At 39.4% G+C, this 17,249-nt stretch overlaps 1 protein-coding gene across 5 annotated transcripts in view; it reads right to left on the reverse strand.

Moving 5' to 3' along the window:
- ripor1 (RHO family interacting cell polarization regulator 1) overlaps positions 1-17,249 on the reverse strand; it is a 66,412-nt gene that overhangs the window by 3,944 nt on the left and 45,219 nt on the right. For 4 of the 5 annotated variants that reach the window (XM_088006665.1, XM_088006666.1, XM_088006664.1 and 1 more), the window contains 7 exons: positions 15,937-16,067; positions 13,629-13,746; positions 12,252-12,387; positions 10,839-10,988; positions 10,593-10,748; positions 9,989-10,185; positions 9,539-9,622 (listed from right to left, as the gene is read on the reverse strand). In XM_088006665.1, the coding sequence (XP_087862791.1) occupies positions 9,539-9,622; positions 9,989-10,185; positions 10,593-10,748; positions 10,839-10,988; positions 12,252-12,387; positions 13,629-13,746; positions 15,937-16,067 (972 nt within the window). Of the gene's footprint in view, positions 1-1,984; positions 2,512-5,642; positions 9,623-9,988; positions 10,186-10,592; positions 10,749-10,838; positions 10,989-12,251; positions 12,388-13,628; positions 13,747-15,936; positions 16,068-17,249 lie in introns of those variants that run through there. The other variant, XR_015763115.1, reaches the window with a different exon arrangement.

A 17,249-nucleotide genomic window follows, 5' to 3' on the forward strand; every position in this document is an offset into this window, starting at 1 on the left:
ATCTGAGACACCCAGTGAGAGTGACAGCACCACAACAATTGACTTATAGAACAGGAAGCTGGCTTTGAGATGTAGTGATTATAGCTGGTCTACATTCTAAAACATTTATTTGGGCTGCAGCTCAAGTTTTGAGCTTATATACATTAATCTCACTTAATTCTTCTGGTTTAGTGGTGACAGCTTACTTTTTTGTGTTTAATTAACTTAAAAGTCACAAATTTTGAACTTGAAGGAACTTTTTACTTTGACTTTAATTGAAACATTTAAGTTCATATCCTACGTCTGACGTCATGATGCAAACTTCACTAGGGACAGATCCTGTATCAACCAGGGTGCTGTGGTGGGCAGGGGCAGAGCACAACAAACAGACGAGGCCTTGGTCCTTGATGTGGCCATTGTTGGTTCGATTCCTGGCAAGATGACCTTTGCTGCATGTCTTCCCTCTCCTTCATTACCCACTTACCTGTCTAACTACTCTCAAATAAAGGCCACCTGAGCCAAAAACACCTTAAAAATATCTTTAATTAGTTTACTTCTTTATCTGAACTAAACTAAATGATTTGTGTAAGACTGACTTAAATTTGTCAAGTTAAATTAAGTTGAATAAACTTAATGGAATTATTTGTTACTAATTGAAGCAATTCACTTAAGTTAGTACTATGATTGTTTTTTCAGTGTATAAGACCAACTGGCTATGAAACTAAAGACAAAACCAAACCGAGACTTTGTGGGCTGTGAGACTGGACAGGCTGGCCTGAGGCAGGATGTTTCACCAGTGGTGTTCTGATGTGGCTTGTTCTCAGAAAACATAAGATTCACATGCCTCTGATAGGTTTTGCTTTACTTTAGAATGGGAGGTGTTTTAAACTCCTTTAATGTTCAGTGTTGACCCAGTTGAGGTTCACTTCAGTCAACCCAGCTGGATCCATAATAACTCTCATCGCCATAGTGAGCATGCTCAAATGATTTATAAATAGCAGGAGGCACAATATAGACAATCATCTCTGAAGCTTTATGATGGAAATGTTTTGTGAAAAAGGCAAATGTGTGTTGCAGGAGTGAGACAGCTATTAGTAACCTTGCTAGGTGCAACTGACCTTTGAACTTGACCAAACCCTTCAGTGCTGTGGAAAAGTACTTATCCACCCATCATACTTAAATTAGGGGTGGGATGGGAAAAACCTCCCCAATAAACATCTAATTTATTGTGGTCTGTAATTAATCAATAGCAGTTGATCACATATTTTCAAATCAAATACCAGCACAATAAGAAAAGTTTTAAAATTCAAAGCATTTTTGTTGGTAACTAAAGCAATAAATAGACATAAAAGCTGGAAGATGATGACGAATTTGTAACTCGACTTTGTAATTGGGATGTTCTGGTTAGTCCATCCATCCAGATCCAGATCCAGTTATATTCAGGATGTCTCTTTGTAGGAAAACCAAAGGCTTTACACTTCATACTCTTCTAAATTGTGCAGCTATGTTGACGAAAACACAATTCTATAGAATACTTGTACTTCATAGATATGACGGGGTTTAATGTTGCACAAAATGTGTTTTATTTCATCATGTTTTGTAAGCTGTAAGCTGTATTGTCTGATAGTTGAGCTAGGGCAACAGTGGTAGGAGTTTGCCTTGCAATTGATGGGTTGCTGGTTCGAACCCCGCTCCACCTGCCTCTATTGTTGTGTCGCTGGGAAAGATACTCCACCCACTTTACCTGCTAGTGGGGGTCAAAGGGCGCTGTGGAGCTGGTGCGTGGCAGCTGCTACATATAAGGTGCTATAAGAGTACAAAGCCATTTGCCATTCAACTTGATTAGAGTTACTGAGTATTTTCAGATTCTGCAATATAAACAGAAATTTGTTTCCTTCATTCTGACTACACTGTAAAAAAAAGTCAGTAAATTTACGGTAAAAGACCAACAGTTTTTAACTGTCATATTCAAAAACATTTCTGATAGAGATTTTTGGTATTATCATTTTGTTATTACTTTAGTTCATATTCAGTCTAATGTTAATCAGTATTATTGTGATTTTTAGTTTAAAGTGTTCTCTTCCTTATGTGTGTATAAACTGACCTGGAGGTTACGACTGACTGTTTCATCTTCATGTGTAACAGTTAACTCTGTGTTTCCCAGACCTTAATTCTTATCAACCAGAATACCTCCTAACTGCCTGTGAGCAGTCGTATTTTGTCTCTTGTTTATCCTCCCTCTTTGTTGACAGTTTGACCGAGATTTGAACTGGGCTCAGACCGTAGATCAGATATCACACCTGGCTGGTTTGTTTAGGTTAGAAGTTTTACGACCTTTGTTGTTCTTCCTGACTGCCCCTTTTGGCTGTTCTGCTTTGACAATAAAACAGGGGCTCACGCAGAAGCAGATCAGAATTCTCTGTGAACGGCTGATGAAGTTGTTGATGGAGAGTTCTCCTTTTGCAAAAGCTTTGTCTATAAAATTCATATACGTTGTCTGTGGTCTTTTTATATAGGTTCGAGAAAAAGTACCTATCATTTGGTGCCGAAAGCCCGGGATCTCTCAACCCCCCGCTGACAGGCAGAGGAAGACGCGCTGAATCCGTGCACGGCCAGAGTCAACTGGACCTGGAAAGAAAGACCCATGAAGCAAAATTCTTTGCTGGGCCAGCGACGTAGGTCCGACTTTGTCTGCCAGCGGCGGAGTGACGAGATCCGACTGGACAACCCGAAAACTACAGAAACGTAGGTGAATTTTAAAATGAGTATTTTAGAGGTTTGAGAATCCTTGTTAAACAGCGTTTTAACTAAAACTCTGGGGTTGGAGTATCCTTGTTAAACAGCGTTTTAACTAAAACTGAGGTTTAAGAATCCTTGTTAAACAGCGTTTTGACTAAAACTCTGGGGTTTGAGTATCCTTGTTAAACAGCGTTTTAACTAAAACTCTGAGGTTTAAGAATCCTTGTTAAACAGCGTTTTAACTAAAACTCTGGGGTTGGAGTATCCTTGTTAAACAGCGTTTTAACTAAAACTCTGGGGTTAGAGTATCCTTGTTAAACAGCGTTTTAACTAAAACTCTGAGGTTTAAGAATCCTTGTTAAACAGCGTTTTGACTAAAAATCTGTATTCAAAAAAAAAAAAAAAAAAGGTTTGAGTCCTTGTCAGATACCAGCTTGACTAAAGAAGTTATAAGGGTTAGAGTCCCAGTTGACAGAGTTTCAACTAAAGGCAAAAGGAAAGGCTCTTAGAGAGCCTCCTTACTTAGAGGACACCTCTTAAGGGTAAGTCCTCACGTAGATAGGAAGCTTATTATTACTGTTCTGTTATTACTGTGCTGATATTGCTGTTTGCTTGCTGCTTTGATGTGTGTGTGTGCGCGTGAAAGAGTGATTGGAGGTTTAAATACTGCTCAGTATTTTACCTCATATAAAACAGTGGGGCTAAACAGCAAACCTCTTGTGGATGCAAAGGCAAGATTCTCCCACTCGAAAGAGTTGAAGTGGAGAATACCACAACAAGGTATTTTTTATTGCTGGCCTACTGAAAAGATCTCCAGTTCATAGGACTCCCTAGGAGTCAATGAATCTGGTCTAAATTTAAATAAATAAAAATTTTCGAAGCTAAAATTGATTTTAAATAATGGAAAAAGAAATATAAAATAGATGGATCTTCTACTGCACTGTGACTGCAGCATGTCTGATGTTTGGAGAAGGAAGCGAGCCTGAGTTCCACCCACATGACTACAGAACCAACCTGTAGTGGCAGCTGATGAACAGGACTGCTCATGAGGAGAACAAGGTGAACTGCTATGTGTGTGCGCAGCTGCCAATCGCCACACACAACTCAGGTCTGCACCCAGAGAGCATCACTGATGACAAACAGATGTGTCTCTATGGCCTGAGCACACAACCACGACTCAGCGTCCCCGTGAAAAGAAGAAAATGCAAATGGTGCAAAAAGGATTTTTCTGTTCTACTTCGGACAGGAGATGCCACAAAAGGACTTTTTGGATCGATGAACTGTTCATTTGAGGATGACGTACTTCCGTTTCCACCTTTTCCACAAGCCACATGGAAAATACCAGAGACCATTTCTTTAGCAGGAGCTAAACCAGGATCTCTGAGGAGCTGTGTTTACAACAACGGACACGTTTCTCTTGGGATGCTACCTTGGAACTTGTGTAACAAAGTTTACACCTACTACGACACGACACCGGATTACATCGATTGCATCGCCTGCAGGGGTCAGAGGGCAACCCCCGGCTGCAAAGTCTGGAAGGACAACCCAGACTGTGACAACTTGCTTCAGGAGGAAAATTTATGCAAGGCATCTTTCTATGGGTCGGAGTAGGTGAGATTCGAAGCCACGTTGAGATCAACAGATAGGAATTACTGCGACTCATCAACAGTACACAGCCAACGGCACCGTGAGAGAGCTGACTGAACTGAGAAAGATGGTTCTGCAAAACCGTGTTGTACTGGACTTCCTCACAGCCTCTCAGGGAGGGGTCTGCAAAATCATTGGCCCAAACGTGCTGAACTTTTGTGCCTGATGAAACAGGAACTGGAGAAACTTAAACATTACATAGAAAATGGAACACAAGGATCATCTCCTTTTGATTTTCTTTCTTGGCTCACTTCCAGACCATGGTGGAATTTACTGGTGAAGCTTGAAACACCTATTCTGGGTGTTTTGATTCTTTTTTGCCTGTTCATAGGTTGCATTTTTCCATGCCTTCGAAGCATGATGTTTAAAACAATTAACACAACTGTTATCAACTATCAGCTGGCAAAGGCATCTTATGAGACAACTGAAGATGACTTGTTTCGAGTTCTGATGGTTTTCTGAACAGTGAAGTTCTGTAATCAATAAACAGATGAATTCATTTGCTGAATGACTCCTACAACAAGTGGTTGTAGAGATGAGTAACCTGCATTTGATTTTTTGTTGTTTCTTTTATTTTTCATTTATTTCATTATATTACATTTATTCATTGTGTATTTTCTGTGTTTAGATTAGAAGAAAAAAAAAATCTTGCATTTATTGGTTCTTTCTTTTCTTTTCTTTTCTATGCTTGGCTTTTGCATAAAGTTTACACACATAGTAAAATGATAAAAAGGGGGGAAATGATAGAGATTTTTGGTATTATCATTTTGTTATTACTTTAGTTCATATTCAGTCTAATGTTAATCAGTATTATTGTGATTTTTAGTTTAAAGTGTTCTCTTCCTTATGTGTGTATAAACTGACCTGGAGGTTACGACTGACTGTTTCATCTTCATGTGTAACAGTTAACTCTGTGTTTCCCAGACCTTAATTCTTATCAACCAGAATACCTCCTAACTGCCTGTGAGCAGTCGTATTTTGTCTCTTGTTTATCCTCCCTCTTTGTTGACAGTTTGACCGAGATTTGAACTGGGCTCAGACCGTAGATCAGATATCACACCTGGCTGGTTTGTTTAGGTTAGAAGTTTTACAACCTTTGTTGTTCTTCCTGACTGCCCCTTTTGGCTGTTCTGCTTTGACAATAAAACAGGGGCTCACGCAGAAGCAGATCAGAATTCTCTGTGAACGGCTGATGAAGTTGTTGATGGAGAGTTCTCCTTTTGCAAAAGCTTTGTCTAATAAATTCATATACGTTGTCTGTGGTCGAGAAAAAGTACCTATCAATTTCATTACTGTAGAAATTACATGGACTACCGTAAGTCGAAACTGCAAAGAAAGTCAGTAAATTTACGGTAGAAAATTGTGAAATACCAACAGTTACTGACCGTAATATCCAAAACATTTTGTTACCGTAGAAAATGCATGGAATTATCATAACTCAATAAACATATATCCTAAGTAATTTTGACAGTCATGAATGTAGAACATACAGAGATATATTGTAAAAATATAAGTAATTGTAAAGTAAATATTGTAAATATTGTAAATATTTACAATATTGTAATATTACCAGCAGTTAATTACCCTAAACTTAACAGTACTAATCAGCCAAAATTACAAATTTTGCTGATATTTATATCTACAATGTAAAACTGTAAACAAGCTGCAAAAGTAATTTTTACAAAGAACAGAATGCTAGTGTGATATTTTGGTTTCTTTTTTAACAATGCCTTTAATACACCAAACTGAAATCTCAACAGTAGACCAGGCATCAATCTGGCAAACCACCAACTGCAAAGCAAACTCCTACAGCCAACACCACCATCATTTATGAGAGTATTTGATTAAATGATGCATTTGAGATTAATTTTATGCCAACCATGGATTTCTTATACATTAAGAGGACTGTATGTTAGCCCCTCTTGCTTGGATGAAGCTGAAGTTGGTTTCCAATTGCTGCTTCCAATTTGGGAAATGGCTAAAGGGCAATTCCACCTAATTCTTCACTATCATCAGCATCTTTAATTTACTTTAGCTAAAAAACTGCAACACCTAGACTCTTCAAATCTGGACTAGATTATTCTCAACTCATATCAGAATATTTAAAACCAAGTGTGGGATTTGTGAAACCTTTATCTGATTTGTGAAACTTCAATAAAGAACAATTCTAGTGTTATCCAAAATCATAAAAGTTGTGAAGTCGCCCTTCATTGAAGTTTCACAAATCCCACACTTGGTTTTAAATATTGTGCTATTAGTAGAGAATAGTCCAGAGAGTTTTTCATTTTTGTTATTGTGATAAATAGCAGGGTTTACAGTAAATGGAGACTGTTATTTGTCATGTAAACAAACAATTATCTAGTTTGTATTGCTGCTTGATCCTTCAGCATCAGCAGCAAGATTCTTTTAACTCTGTTCCTGTAGTTGAGCGTGGCTCAGGATACTGTGGTGTCCTGAACTCAACACAGTAAAGTCACAGTGCGCTAGCTAAGGCTGCTAACTAGCAGGTTAGCAGCCTTTGTGCGCTAGCTAAGGCTGCTAACTAGCAGGTGCTAGCTCAGGGTGCTGAGAGCCCAGTAGGCCTGGTCCTTGTCAGGATGCGGCTGCTGTCTTTGAAATCAAGTTTCTGTTATTTCTGCGCGTTCAGAAGGAGGAGGAGGAGGAAACACATCTCTGCATCACAGGTGAGTCCCTTTCATGGTTTTAACTGAAGTTAGCTAACTGTTTACCAACTGATAATGAAATGTGTAGTTTCTGAGCCATGCTGTTTATGTATATGCACTGCAGCTAGATATTTTTACTATATGGAACATTTAATTTTCCCAGACGCAACACTTCCATTAATGTTTCTGTAGGAACGGCTGCATAGATTATATTTCTGGTCTACTTTAGACTACATGTGCTTAAAGTTATTGTTAATGGCAGAAGCAACTTTTTGAAATTTGGTTCAGTAATTAATTTGAATTACTTTGAGAGTGAAATGTTCATGCATGCAAGTTAAATCTGTGAAGAACATGTTAGCTTTTGTTTCAATACTTTGGTAATACTTGGAAGTATAAAGCTTGGCATCAGAGCTAATATTTAATATTTTCTTTTGACCTCTTGACTCTCACCCCAAAAATACTTGCACTAAAGTCACTGGGTCCATGACAGTTGAAGGGTTTTAAGATAAGAGAATTTAAATATTAATATTTTACAGTTTTTCTCAGTTTGGGTGCATTTCTCAGAACAGAATTGAAATTCTTAAAACTACCTGTTCAATCTTCAAATTACTGTCACTTCTGCACATCAAAAAATGAGTTTCTCATTCCTTTTGCAAGTTTTGGTACATCATGTAACTGATTATGTGCACTTCTCTGCTTTTCCCCCATTGTAATTTGCTTTAATCGTGTTGATCAAAATATGTTAAACGTGTCTGTGTTGAATTCTCAACTTCCCAAACAGCATAAGTTCATTGTGTAAGTCTTAACATGCATAAGTCTTAAAGTTGTCATAATGTCAATCATATTTTAATTAATTTATATTAGATATTTTTCCTAAATCTGTCCTGAATTGGTAAATTGCTCCCAAGTGAGTCCTGAGTTTCTCTAACAGGTCAGTGTATGAACCATTAGCTCAACCAACGATCAACCAGTTTTCTGAAACAGATTGAAGGTGCATCTTGTGAACCATCAGTTGACAACATTATGCTCTATATAGTCAGAACACAACACAATGTTACATTTCTGAGAACTGATGAACAAGTATCTGGACAGAGTGAACAGCCAGAGAGAAGAAGAGTCAGAAGAGGCTGAGGACATCTGCCAGTTTCCATCAGTCCAACGTCAGGACATGGTTTGCCACCCACAACACGATGCTCATCGAGGTTCTCCCACCCGACTTTTCATTCCTTAACCCCACTGAGGAACCTTTGTCAGCATGACGATGGAAATTAAAATGTAATGTAATTTCTACAGCACTATACAGTTTTCCATGAGGAGATTGTCCTGTGGTTCCTTTGGTACTTTTTTTTGTTCTCTCCATTTCTGTCTTTTTCTTTCTGAATCACCATGGCATGGTCTGTCAATAAATTACAGCAAAAGCGTAAATATGAATTTGAAAAAAGAAGAAAAAACCAAAGATGCTCTTGCCAAACAATGAAGGTGTACATTTCATTCATAAAATGCAACATATTTGTGGAATGAAATCCAGACAACATAGAAGGGCTCCAGGCACCATCAAAACATCCATAGAAATACTTACGTTTACCTTTATTTCATGTCCTGATTTGTGCAATGTTTTTCCACATTATTTGGTGTTTATAACTCAGTTTCATTTGTAAAGGGCCACCTACTGGCAAAGCCTGGTATTTTCTAACTGAGCTCATGGCCTAGTAGGTCAGATGCATGTAATGGACCCAGGTTTGACAAATTAATATTTAGTCTGATGGGGAGGCGCAAGGGAGGGGTGCTCAGCAGGGGACTGCTGCTCCAAACGGAGCTTTGTATAAATGGGAGGCGCATTGCATGAGGAAGCATTGAAGCGCTACTGAATGGTTGCCATGGAGATTCGAGGTTGTCGCAAACATGTTTTCATGAGGAAATGACTCCTCATGAACATGGAATTATAACAAGATATAAAGCTAAAATCTAAACAATTGATGGTGATATACACACCAAATAAGGGATCTTCACTTTAATTTATCAACCCTTTGTTTTTGAATTTTTGGGGAATTTTTCTGTTTGACTGTCTGCATTGAGTTGTTGTTCTTGTGTCATCTATCTAACACCAGGTCTTGTTTTTATTTATGTCTTTTGTTTATGTATTTTGTCTGGTTGCAGAGAGGATCACACCTGTTGACAACAAACAAAGGTTTAAGAATTATTGAATATTCAGTCAGAAATGATCACACTGCCTGGTTGAAGTACCAGTCTCCATATGCAAGTCAGCAAAGGTGAAACAGAATTTTACCGTATTTTTAATATACAGTAAAATACTGGCAGTTTTGGTTGCCAGAATTTTACCATATAAAGACGGTAAAATTCTGGCAACCACAGCTGCCAGTTTTTTACCATAAATTGAGGCAGTTTTTTTTTCACAGTGTACTGCTAGTCATTTGCAGAAGCAGTGGGTGCAGTAGAGTCTTTTGGTTAGAAACAAAGACTTCTACATGTCAGGGTCACGATGCTTGTACCTTGAGACATGCCAAAGCTTTACATCCACACACTCTGGTGTCTATGTTTTCATCTTCCAGCAGCTCCAAGCAGTGAACCAAAGCCTGAGGACAGAAAGCACAAAAGTGAGAGTTCAGTTTGGGCAATGCTGTCTACAGTATGTATTTATTTAGACATTCACCCATTAGAGTTTGTGGTATATTTCTGTCAAATTTTGACTTTCTCTTTAAGTTCTACAGTATATTGTGAAAAGAAGTAAAAACTAGATGTCCTTCCATTATCTGCCATTAATTATTAACTATTATTTTAAAGCAAACACAAAATGATTTGAGTTAACATTTAAAATGATCTTCTGCATCATTTATCAGTGGTTAGAATGGTTGCTGTCTCTCTGACAATCTGGTCATGAAGTAAATACACTAAAATCATTACAGACCATCCATCCACTACATACAGACAGACAGACAGACCTGTTCTCTCTGTGTGGGCTGAGCAGTCAGGCCTCTCAGTAAAGTGCTGGCAGATGTTGACACTTTGCCTCGTGGATCTTTCAATAAGTTGGCAACAGCATGGAGCTCTCCTCTCCTCAGGCTGCGCTCAGGAGGCCGTCTCAAAGTATTCATAATCACATTCAGGTCAGTGGATCTGAGGCTCTGCACCAGGAACACTGTGGAAAGTGTTATACAATTTTACTGTGAAATTTTATTCTAATACAGAATGTAACTTTGTCAATGTGTTTGATAAAGTTACTGGTTCCTCTGAGCTTCACACAGAATGAACAAGATCTCAGAAGATAGCAGGCAGATACTTTATTTTATGAGCTTTAGGTAAGTAGGTGTTATCTCAGTTTACTGTGGCAAGAATTAACTTGCCTCAGCCCAAGACAAATGTCTTCTTACCACACATCTAGAGAGGAACAATAGCATAAAGTAAACACTTTTTTCAGAAACTAGTTGACCTTTCAGATTCAATTTCACATACCATCACTATACATTCAATGAAGCTGCTCTTATTAACTTATCGTCTGTTTGTCAGCAAGCATGCATGTCTGCGTGTGTATGTGTGTGCGCATACCCTCTTCTGCTAGCTCAGAGATGTGTGTCTCCATGTCAGTGATCCCGTTAGACTCCAAATAACTCCACAGCTGGAACATTGTGATAATTCCTTTGCCTGTGTTGCCTCGTCGTAGTAACCTCTGATCCAAAATTTGCTCAACGAGGTACAAGAACACTAACCCGCCCCCCAAAAAACAGCTTTTAGCACAGTAAGAACATGCACAGAGACACTGAAATAGACTTTTCTGCATGCATTATGTTGTACCTGCATCTGACCCTCCATGAGGCATGCTGGAGTATGATGTAGACAGAGTGGAGAGAAAGTTCTCAACAGAGACACAGTACACAGTGCCGCACTCTGTACTCTGCTCCCAGAGGGACAGGGCACCGAAGCAGTGGCCCAGCTCTGGTATCACTGGAACAGAGGAAGCAAGACAGCAGCAGGTCAGCTGACCAATTTAATACAATAAGGAACCATTAGGAACCCAGGCTAGTCCTCTGGAAGTTCTGGTTAGATATTGTATATGTAACCAGATGCAAAATATTTGTTCTTCATGTAGATGTAGAGAGCATGCACACACTGAAAAAAGAAAGTACACCCTCTTTCAAATTGAAGGTTTAAAGCCTGGTCTTTCCCAGGGGTCTTCAGGTGGAACACCATAGACAACAGATTCCAGCAATTATTCAGTCAAAAAAGATAAAGCCAAAAATATAAAAAATAAAAAAATAATAAAAAGGCAGGCACAAAACGTCTTACACCCGTGACTCAAAATCTTGTAGAACCATTTTTATCAGCAGAACCATCAGCAGTTGCTCTCTGACTGACTTTAGCAGTCACTCGGATCACTGCAGGCAGATTTCAACTCACCCTTATTTTCACTGTTGCTTCAGTGCTTTAAGGTTTGTAAATAGCTCTGTGAAAGTCCCACTACAGCATTTAATTCAGAGATGCTGTACTTTGACTGGGCCATTGCAACACTTTGTTTTGCAGTGCCTGCTGCATTTGGGTCCACTTTAAACACTCATTATGACCAATAAATATCAGTGAATTTTAATATATGACTGAATGCTTTATTATCAAAGCTTGTCTGTGATAAAACAAAGTGAAATTTGTTTTGTGTTTGCTAGACATCTGTGCCTAGCAGTGATTTTTGTATCAAGGAAAAATAAACCAGCTGGTTTAAATTGTGGTTTGAGGTCACTAAGCAAATTTTACCTGCTTTGGAGGGAATTGACTTCCCTGGCTGATTACCTTCAACCTTAGACTGAATAACAACCTAAATTCTAATTGATGGTTTATCACTCAATCATTTTTCCCCACCTGTCTGAGATGTTCTAGCCATTCTAGCAATGGTTCTCTTTGGGGACAGAGGTCTTGGGAAAAATTGCAGGATCAGGAATTAAGCATATAAACTGACCATCAATTAACAACTTCAATCTTTAAGATGATTAAACAAACAAAAAAATACATTGTTAAAAATGTTTGTGTGTTACTGTATTTCAGATTTGGATTTGTCAGTTAGCCCATTAGCAGCTGGAAAAATGGACTCAACTCATAGATATCAGTACAGTTTGCCTCAGGTTTGAGGCGGATCACATGGCATGAAGTTGCTGTGTGGAACTTTAAAATTAAACCTGGTTCAGATGCTATAACCCATAAGGTCGCACCATAACTTACCTTCAGCAGGCTGCCTGGGCCGGTTGGGGTTGTCCCTGACGATTCGAAGGATGATTTCAAAGACACGTGTCTCTCTCAGCAGTTTGTCTAAGGCGTACATCTCTCCACAGCGCAGGGGACCAAACATGCCAAGACGCTAAATACACAGCGCACCAAGACCAACCAGGAGCAAAACAGGTATTACATTATCTTAGAAGCAAAACCCTCTGGGGTGTTTGAACTGAATCTATTTTTACTAACACAGTGACTAATGAGCATGCTTGATCACCTTTATGTTCTAAAATAACAAATCCAAACATAAACAGTTCAGCCCAGAAGGAATGATTTGATCTGACCGGCCTCATCAGTGTGGGGACGGTGGTACAGACACTTATCCAGTTTAAACAGGAACATGACCTCATGTTAAAGACACACCAGTGGGTACAGAGTTTGATAGTGGTCTCATTATCCGATAGCATGAAGCAGGGCGAAACTCGACAGTACCTGGCCACATACAAACCCACAAGAAAACTCATATGAAACTGCTGTTTTATGCATCTTTGATTTTTATTCACCAGTTTGACTGAGTCCAACACTGGAGCACAAGGGCTGCAACACCATCGCTGCACTCATCGGGCCACCACTTGAACTCTTTAGTGCCTGTTTTACAGTTAGCAGTTCCTTGCAGATCCTTACAAACATCTGAGGTATGAGTTCCATCCACATTCTGTCCAATTAAAACCATGTCTTTTGACTGCTTTACTTGATTTAGTAATGGTGTATAAACAAAGCAATCCGTCTTACTCTGCATGATGTAATAAGGACAAAAGTATCTTTAATGGTTACCGATACTGTAGTATCTACAGCAGGGGTCCCCAAACGTTTTCCTGCAAGGGCCACATAGCTGTTCCTTTCTCTGGTCGGGGGCCGGTCTTAGTTTTTGGAGAAAGAAACCTTAGAAAATTCTTGTCGACGGGGGGATGGGGGGGGGATGAGGGTGCCCTGCTCTGTCTTCGAAACTGTCGAGCGGGGGGTGGGGTATTGTGGGGGTCGACGACACATTCGCGCTTTTAGATAGATTTTTACCCAGAATGCAAATGGAAAAAACCGTGAGTGAAACGGTGACTGGGACTGACTAGTATATATTCCATTGAGGGAAAGTTAGTTTCACATCTGCTCAAGAGTTGGTTGAAAAAAAACACTGAATGCTCTCTGGTATGAGGAGGCGGGCCGGATCCGGCATTGTTCACGGGGCCGGACCAAATGACGTGGCGGGCCAGATCCGGCCTGCGGGCCGTAGTTTGGGGACCCCTGATCTACAGGAACACTCTTTCTAGAGCAAAGCCCTGAACATCTAAATACAGTAAAAATGGAATGTGAAAGGTCCAGAACACATACCAAAAGCTGTGTCGTGCAGTTCTTCAGATGGATCACTAGGGAGGAGTCCAGAGTGGCACAGCTGGTGGTGAGAGGTGAATGGAGGAGGGGAGGACTGTCCCAGCCCCCATGCTCTCGTCTATATGAACAGAAAGCACAGAACATTCTAAGTGAGATGGTTTTTATAGTACTAAAGAGATATAGTTTACTATAGGTCAAATCTCATATATTGAGTATTTTTGCGCTTCTTTGTTAAGCTCAATGGTACAATAAAAATAAGAAGCCCTAACAAAACAAAGTAATCGGCACATGAATACACCTTTGGTTAGTTTTCAACCAATGTTCCAGAGAGTTTTAAAGCTGGAGTAGGTTCCACATGTCCTGATATAAATTGACAAACCACTGTTCTGGTGTGTCATTAAGGAAAGAATTGAGTTAAAAAGGTAAGAGCTCTCAATGCACCAGAACATCTACTTTCTGGCTCTGGTCAGGAGTTATGGATTCTGATCCATAGAAGAAATCCTGGATACAAGGGGCTGAAACAGTCCTTATGGAGGGGCTCAGAGTCGAGCTGTTGCTCATCCTCACTGAAACAAGTCAGTTGAGGTGTTTTGGAAATCTGATCAGGATGGCTCCTTTAGAGGATTTCCAGAGATTTCCTACTGAAAGGAGACCCCTGGCAGACCCAGAAACCACTGCAGTGAGTGTGTAACCTTTGGAGCCTGAAAACGTATTTGATCTTTATGAATGAGTGGTGCAGGTAAGAATGATGTCTGGATTTTACACCTGTACCTGTTACCCTCACCATCCAATGTATGGAGGTTCAACATATTAGTAATCTAATATGTCAGCTATGTCTACCCTGTGACTCATGCTGCCATGCTGGTAAATAGAAAAAGACCAAATGGAGCCTGAACAGGAAGAAGGAAGTTTTTATATTGCTTTAATCACTGCACTGTTCTGGGACAGAGTAGAAGGCTACATTTGTAACTCTGGCATTATTTCTTCCAGATAATTTTGGAGATATCCCAAATAACAGGAAAACTACACAAATTGTTTGCACCAGCCTTCTGCTGCCCACACAAGTTTGTCTTGGACAGAAGGCCCTTGTTTTAAGAAGGCAGTTTTCCAAATGTCTTTACCTCACAATGCTTCCAGAACAATTCATACCAACATGCATTTGTGCTTGATATCTTTTTGCAAATAAGCTCTGATATCAACATTTTGACTTTTATGCCGTCACTTCAGACGCACTATCTCCTGTAGTTCTATTTTTAAACACTAGGTGGAGCTACAAAGAGTTAAGTGCAACTCTGATATTATAAGCAATAGTTTCAGGAGATTTTTTTCAATCTTATAATTTGCACAAAATAATCCTACTATGGTTATATTCAGCTGTGCACTTGGTTGCAAAATTAGCATGGTTTCATTTAATCATTCTTGTTCAAGACTCCATCTGCCAGGACAGCAAAGGTGACCTTAACCTGAATATCAGGAAACTCTGTAGAAACAACACATCCTGAAGCTTTTATTGAAGTCCTTGCAGATTCTGCAAGGACCTGAAGTCTCATACTAAAGTTCTAGGTCACATGTGTCAAACTCAAGGCCTGGGCCACAAAAGTGACCTGCCATAACTTATGTGAAAGGATGCTCAATATTTATTTTTAAGAAATACTCATCGAATGCAGAGATAGATATTAACGTTTTAATAGTTTGTTAATGGGTAGTTTTATCCATACATTCTTCCACAACCAGCTGCTTTAGAACACTCGTGATCTTGATGTGGCCCGAAATGAAAGTGAATTTGACACTCATGTTCAGACGATCCAAAACATTGTTCTTTCACTGCAACATTCTTAGCAGCGATTTTCTTGCAACTGGGGCAATTTTAATGCAAAGGAATCATGGCTGAACTCTTTTCTTCTTTAGTTGTGACCATTATTAACACAAAAAGACAGAAAATTAATCTACATAACTGCATCTTTTATAGCACACTGCTACAAAGATTTGGCACTGAAATGTTTTTCTTTAGGAAGGAGCCATTAGTATGGAACTGATTATAAGGACGTCATAAGTTCAGTTCAGTACCAGGAACTGAACAGAGCACAATAATATGGAACTAACTTGAAGAGTCTGCAAACTGAAGACAGAATTTGCTAAACATTTCCAAAGTACTTCTAAAATAAACTGCTTTCATGTTTAAACTAATGCCACACCTGCTTCAGTTATAAAATACCTGAGATCCACTAGGTGGCAGATTGATTCTGGCAACATTATGCATCACCCAGCGTAATCAGAGTTGTTGTCACATTGTGATGTGTCTACTGACCTGCCATTCCTCATCTTCCTGCTACTCATCTTCTCCTCCTCTTCCTCACAGTCAGACAGAAAGTCAAAGCTGCCCAAAGCTGATTCTACTGAGAGGCTGGCCAAGCTGGCTGAACGGCTGTGACTGTTCCCCTACACACACACACACACACACATGCACACATAGAGAGTCAGAATCATGACACAAGCTTCCATGTTTCAGTTAGTTGATCAACAACACAGCTTCTGATTTTAATTTAACAGTCAGTTCAGTAATAATTAACAACACAAAAATCCCAGACAAAATGTGTGATAGCATTGACAAATGCTCACTTATTTTAAAACTTGAAGCAAAGCAAAAGGAAAATGTGTGGTTTCTGAAAGCCTCTTTAGTTCCCTTTAGATTGTGCTGCGTTTATAAGGAAAATGCATTAGTGGATTGATCCACGTCCTGGTTCTGTTGGACCTCAGTGCAGTTTTTAACACTGTTGATCATGATATACTATTGAAGCAACTGGAGAGTTGGGTAGGACTCTATGATCCAGGACTTAACTGATTCTAATCTTACCAAAGGAACAGAGATTTCTTTGTGTCAACAGGTAACTTCTCATCGGTGCTGAGAGAAGCCACATGCGGGGTAACTGAAGGGAGAGCATGTATTTAACATATACATGCTCCCCCTAACTCAGGTTATAAGTATTAAAATTAGCTACCATGATGACATAGATGGTACACAGTTCTATATTATGTCACCAGGTGACACTGAACCATTTAAGCACTGAACAGATGCTTAGAACTGACAAATGTGTACCATAATTTTCTCAACCTGAACAGAAACAAAACCTAGAGGAAAAATCTAAAGTCAGCATGCAGCTTCAGTCATCTGCACTACACTGCATGTCCAGAACCACAACCAGACATGGAGAAGCAGCATTCAGCTTCTACGCACCAGAAATCTGAAACAAACTTCCAGAAAACTGCTGAAATACTTAGTTCCTTTAAATCAAGGCTTAAAAGGTTTAAAATCCACCTACTTAGAGTTGTTTTAGAACCATAACTGGAATTTGATCAATATATTTGATGTATATTTGTATAGTGTATAAATCTATATATAAAGCTATATTGCATACAAATCTAACTGCTCTACTGAGGATGCCATCTCCACTGCTCTTCATCTGAGCCTGGTACACCTGGAGAAAAGAAACACCCACGTACGGATGCTATTTTTGGACTTCAGCTCATTATTCAATACGATCATCCCCCAGGACTTGGTATGCAAACTGGTCCCCCTGGGGTTCAATACTCCACTGTGCAACTGGCTGCTGGACTTCCTCA

This window comes from Poecilia mexicana, unplaced genomic scaffold (assembly GCF_051168715.1).
Source record: "Poecilia mexicana isolate PSO_F unplaced genomic scaffold, ASM5116871v1 scaffold_6, whole genome shotgun sequence".
Classification (NCBI taxonomy): domain Eukaryota; kingdom Metazoa; phylum Chordata; class Actinopteri; order Cyprinodontiformes; family Poeciliidae; genus Poecilia; species Poecilia mexicana.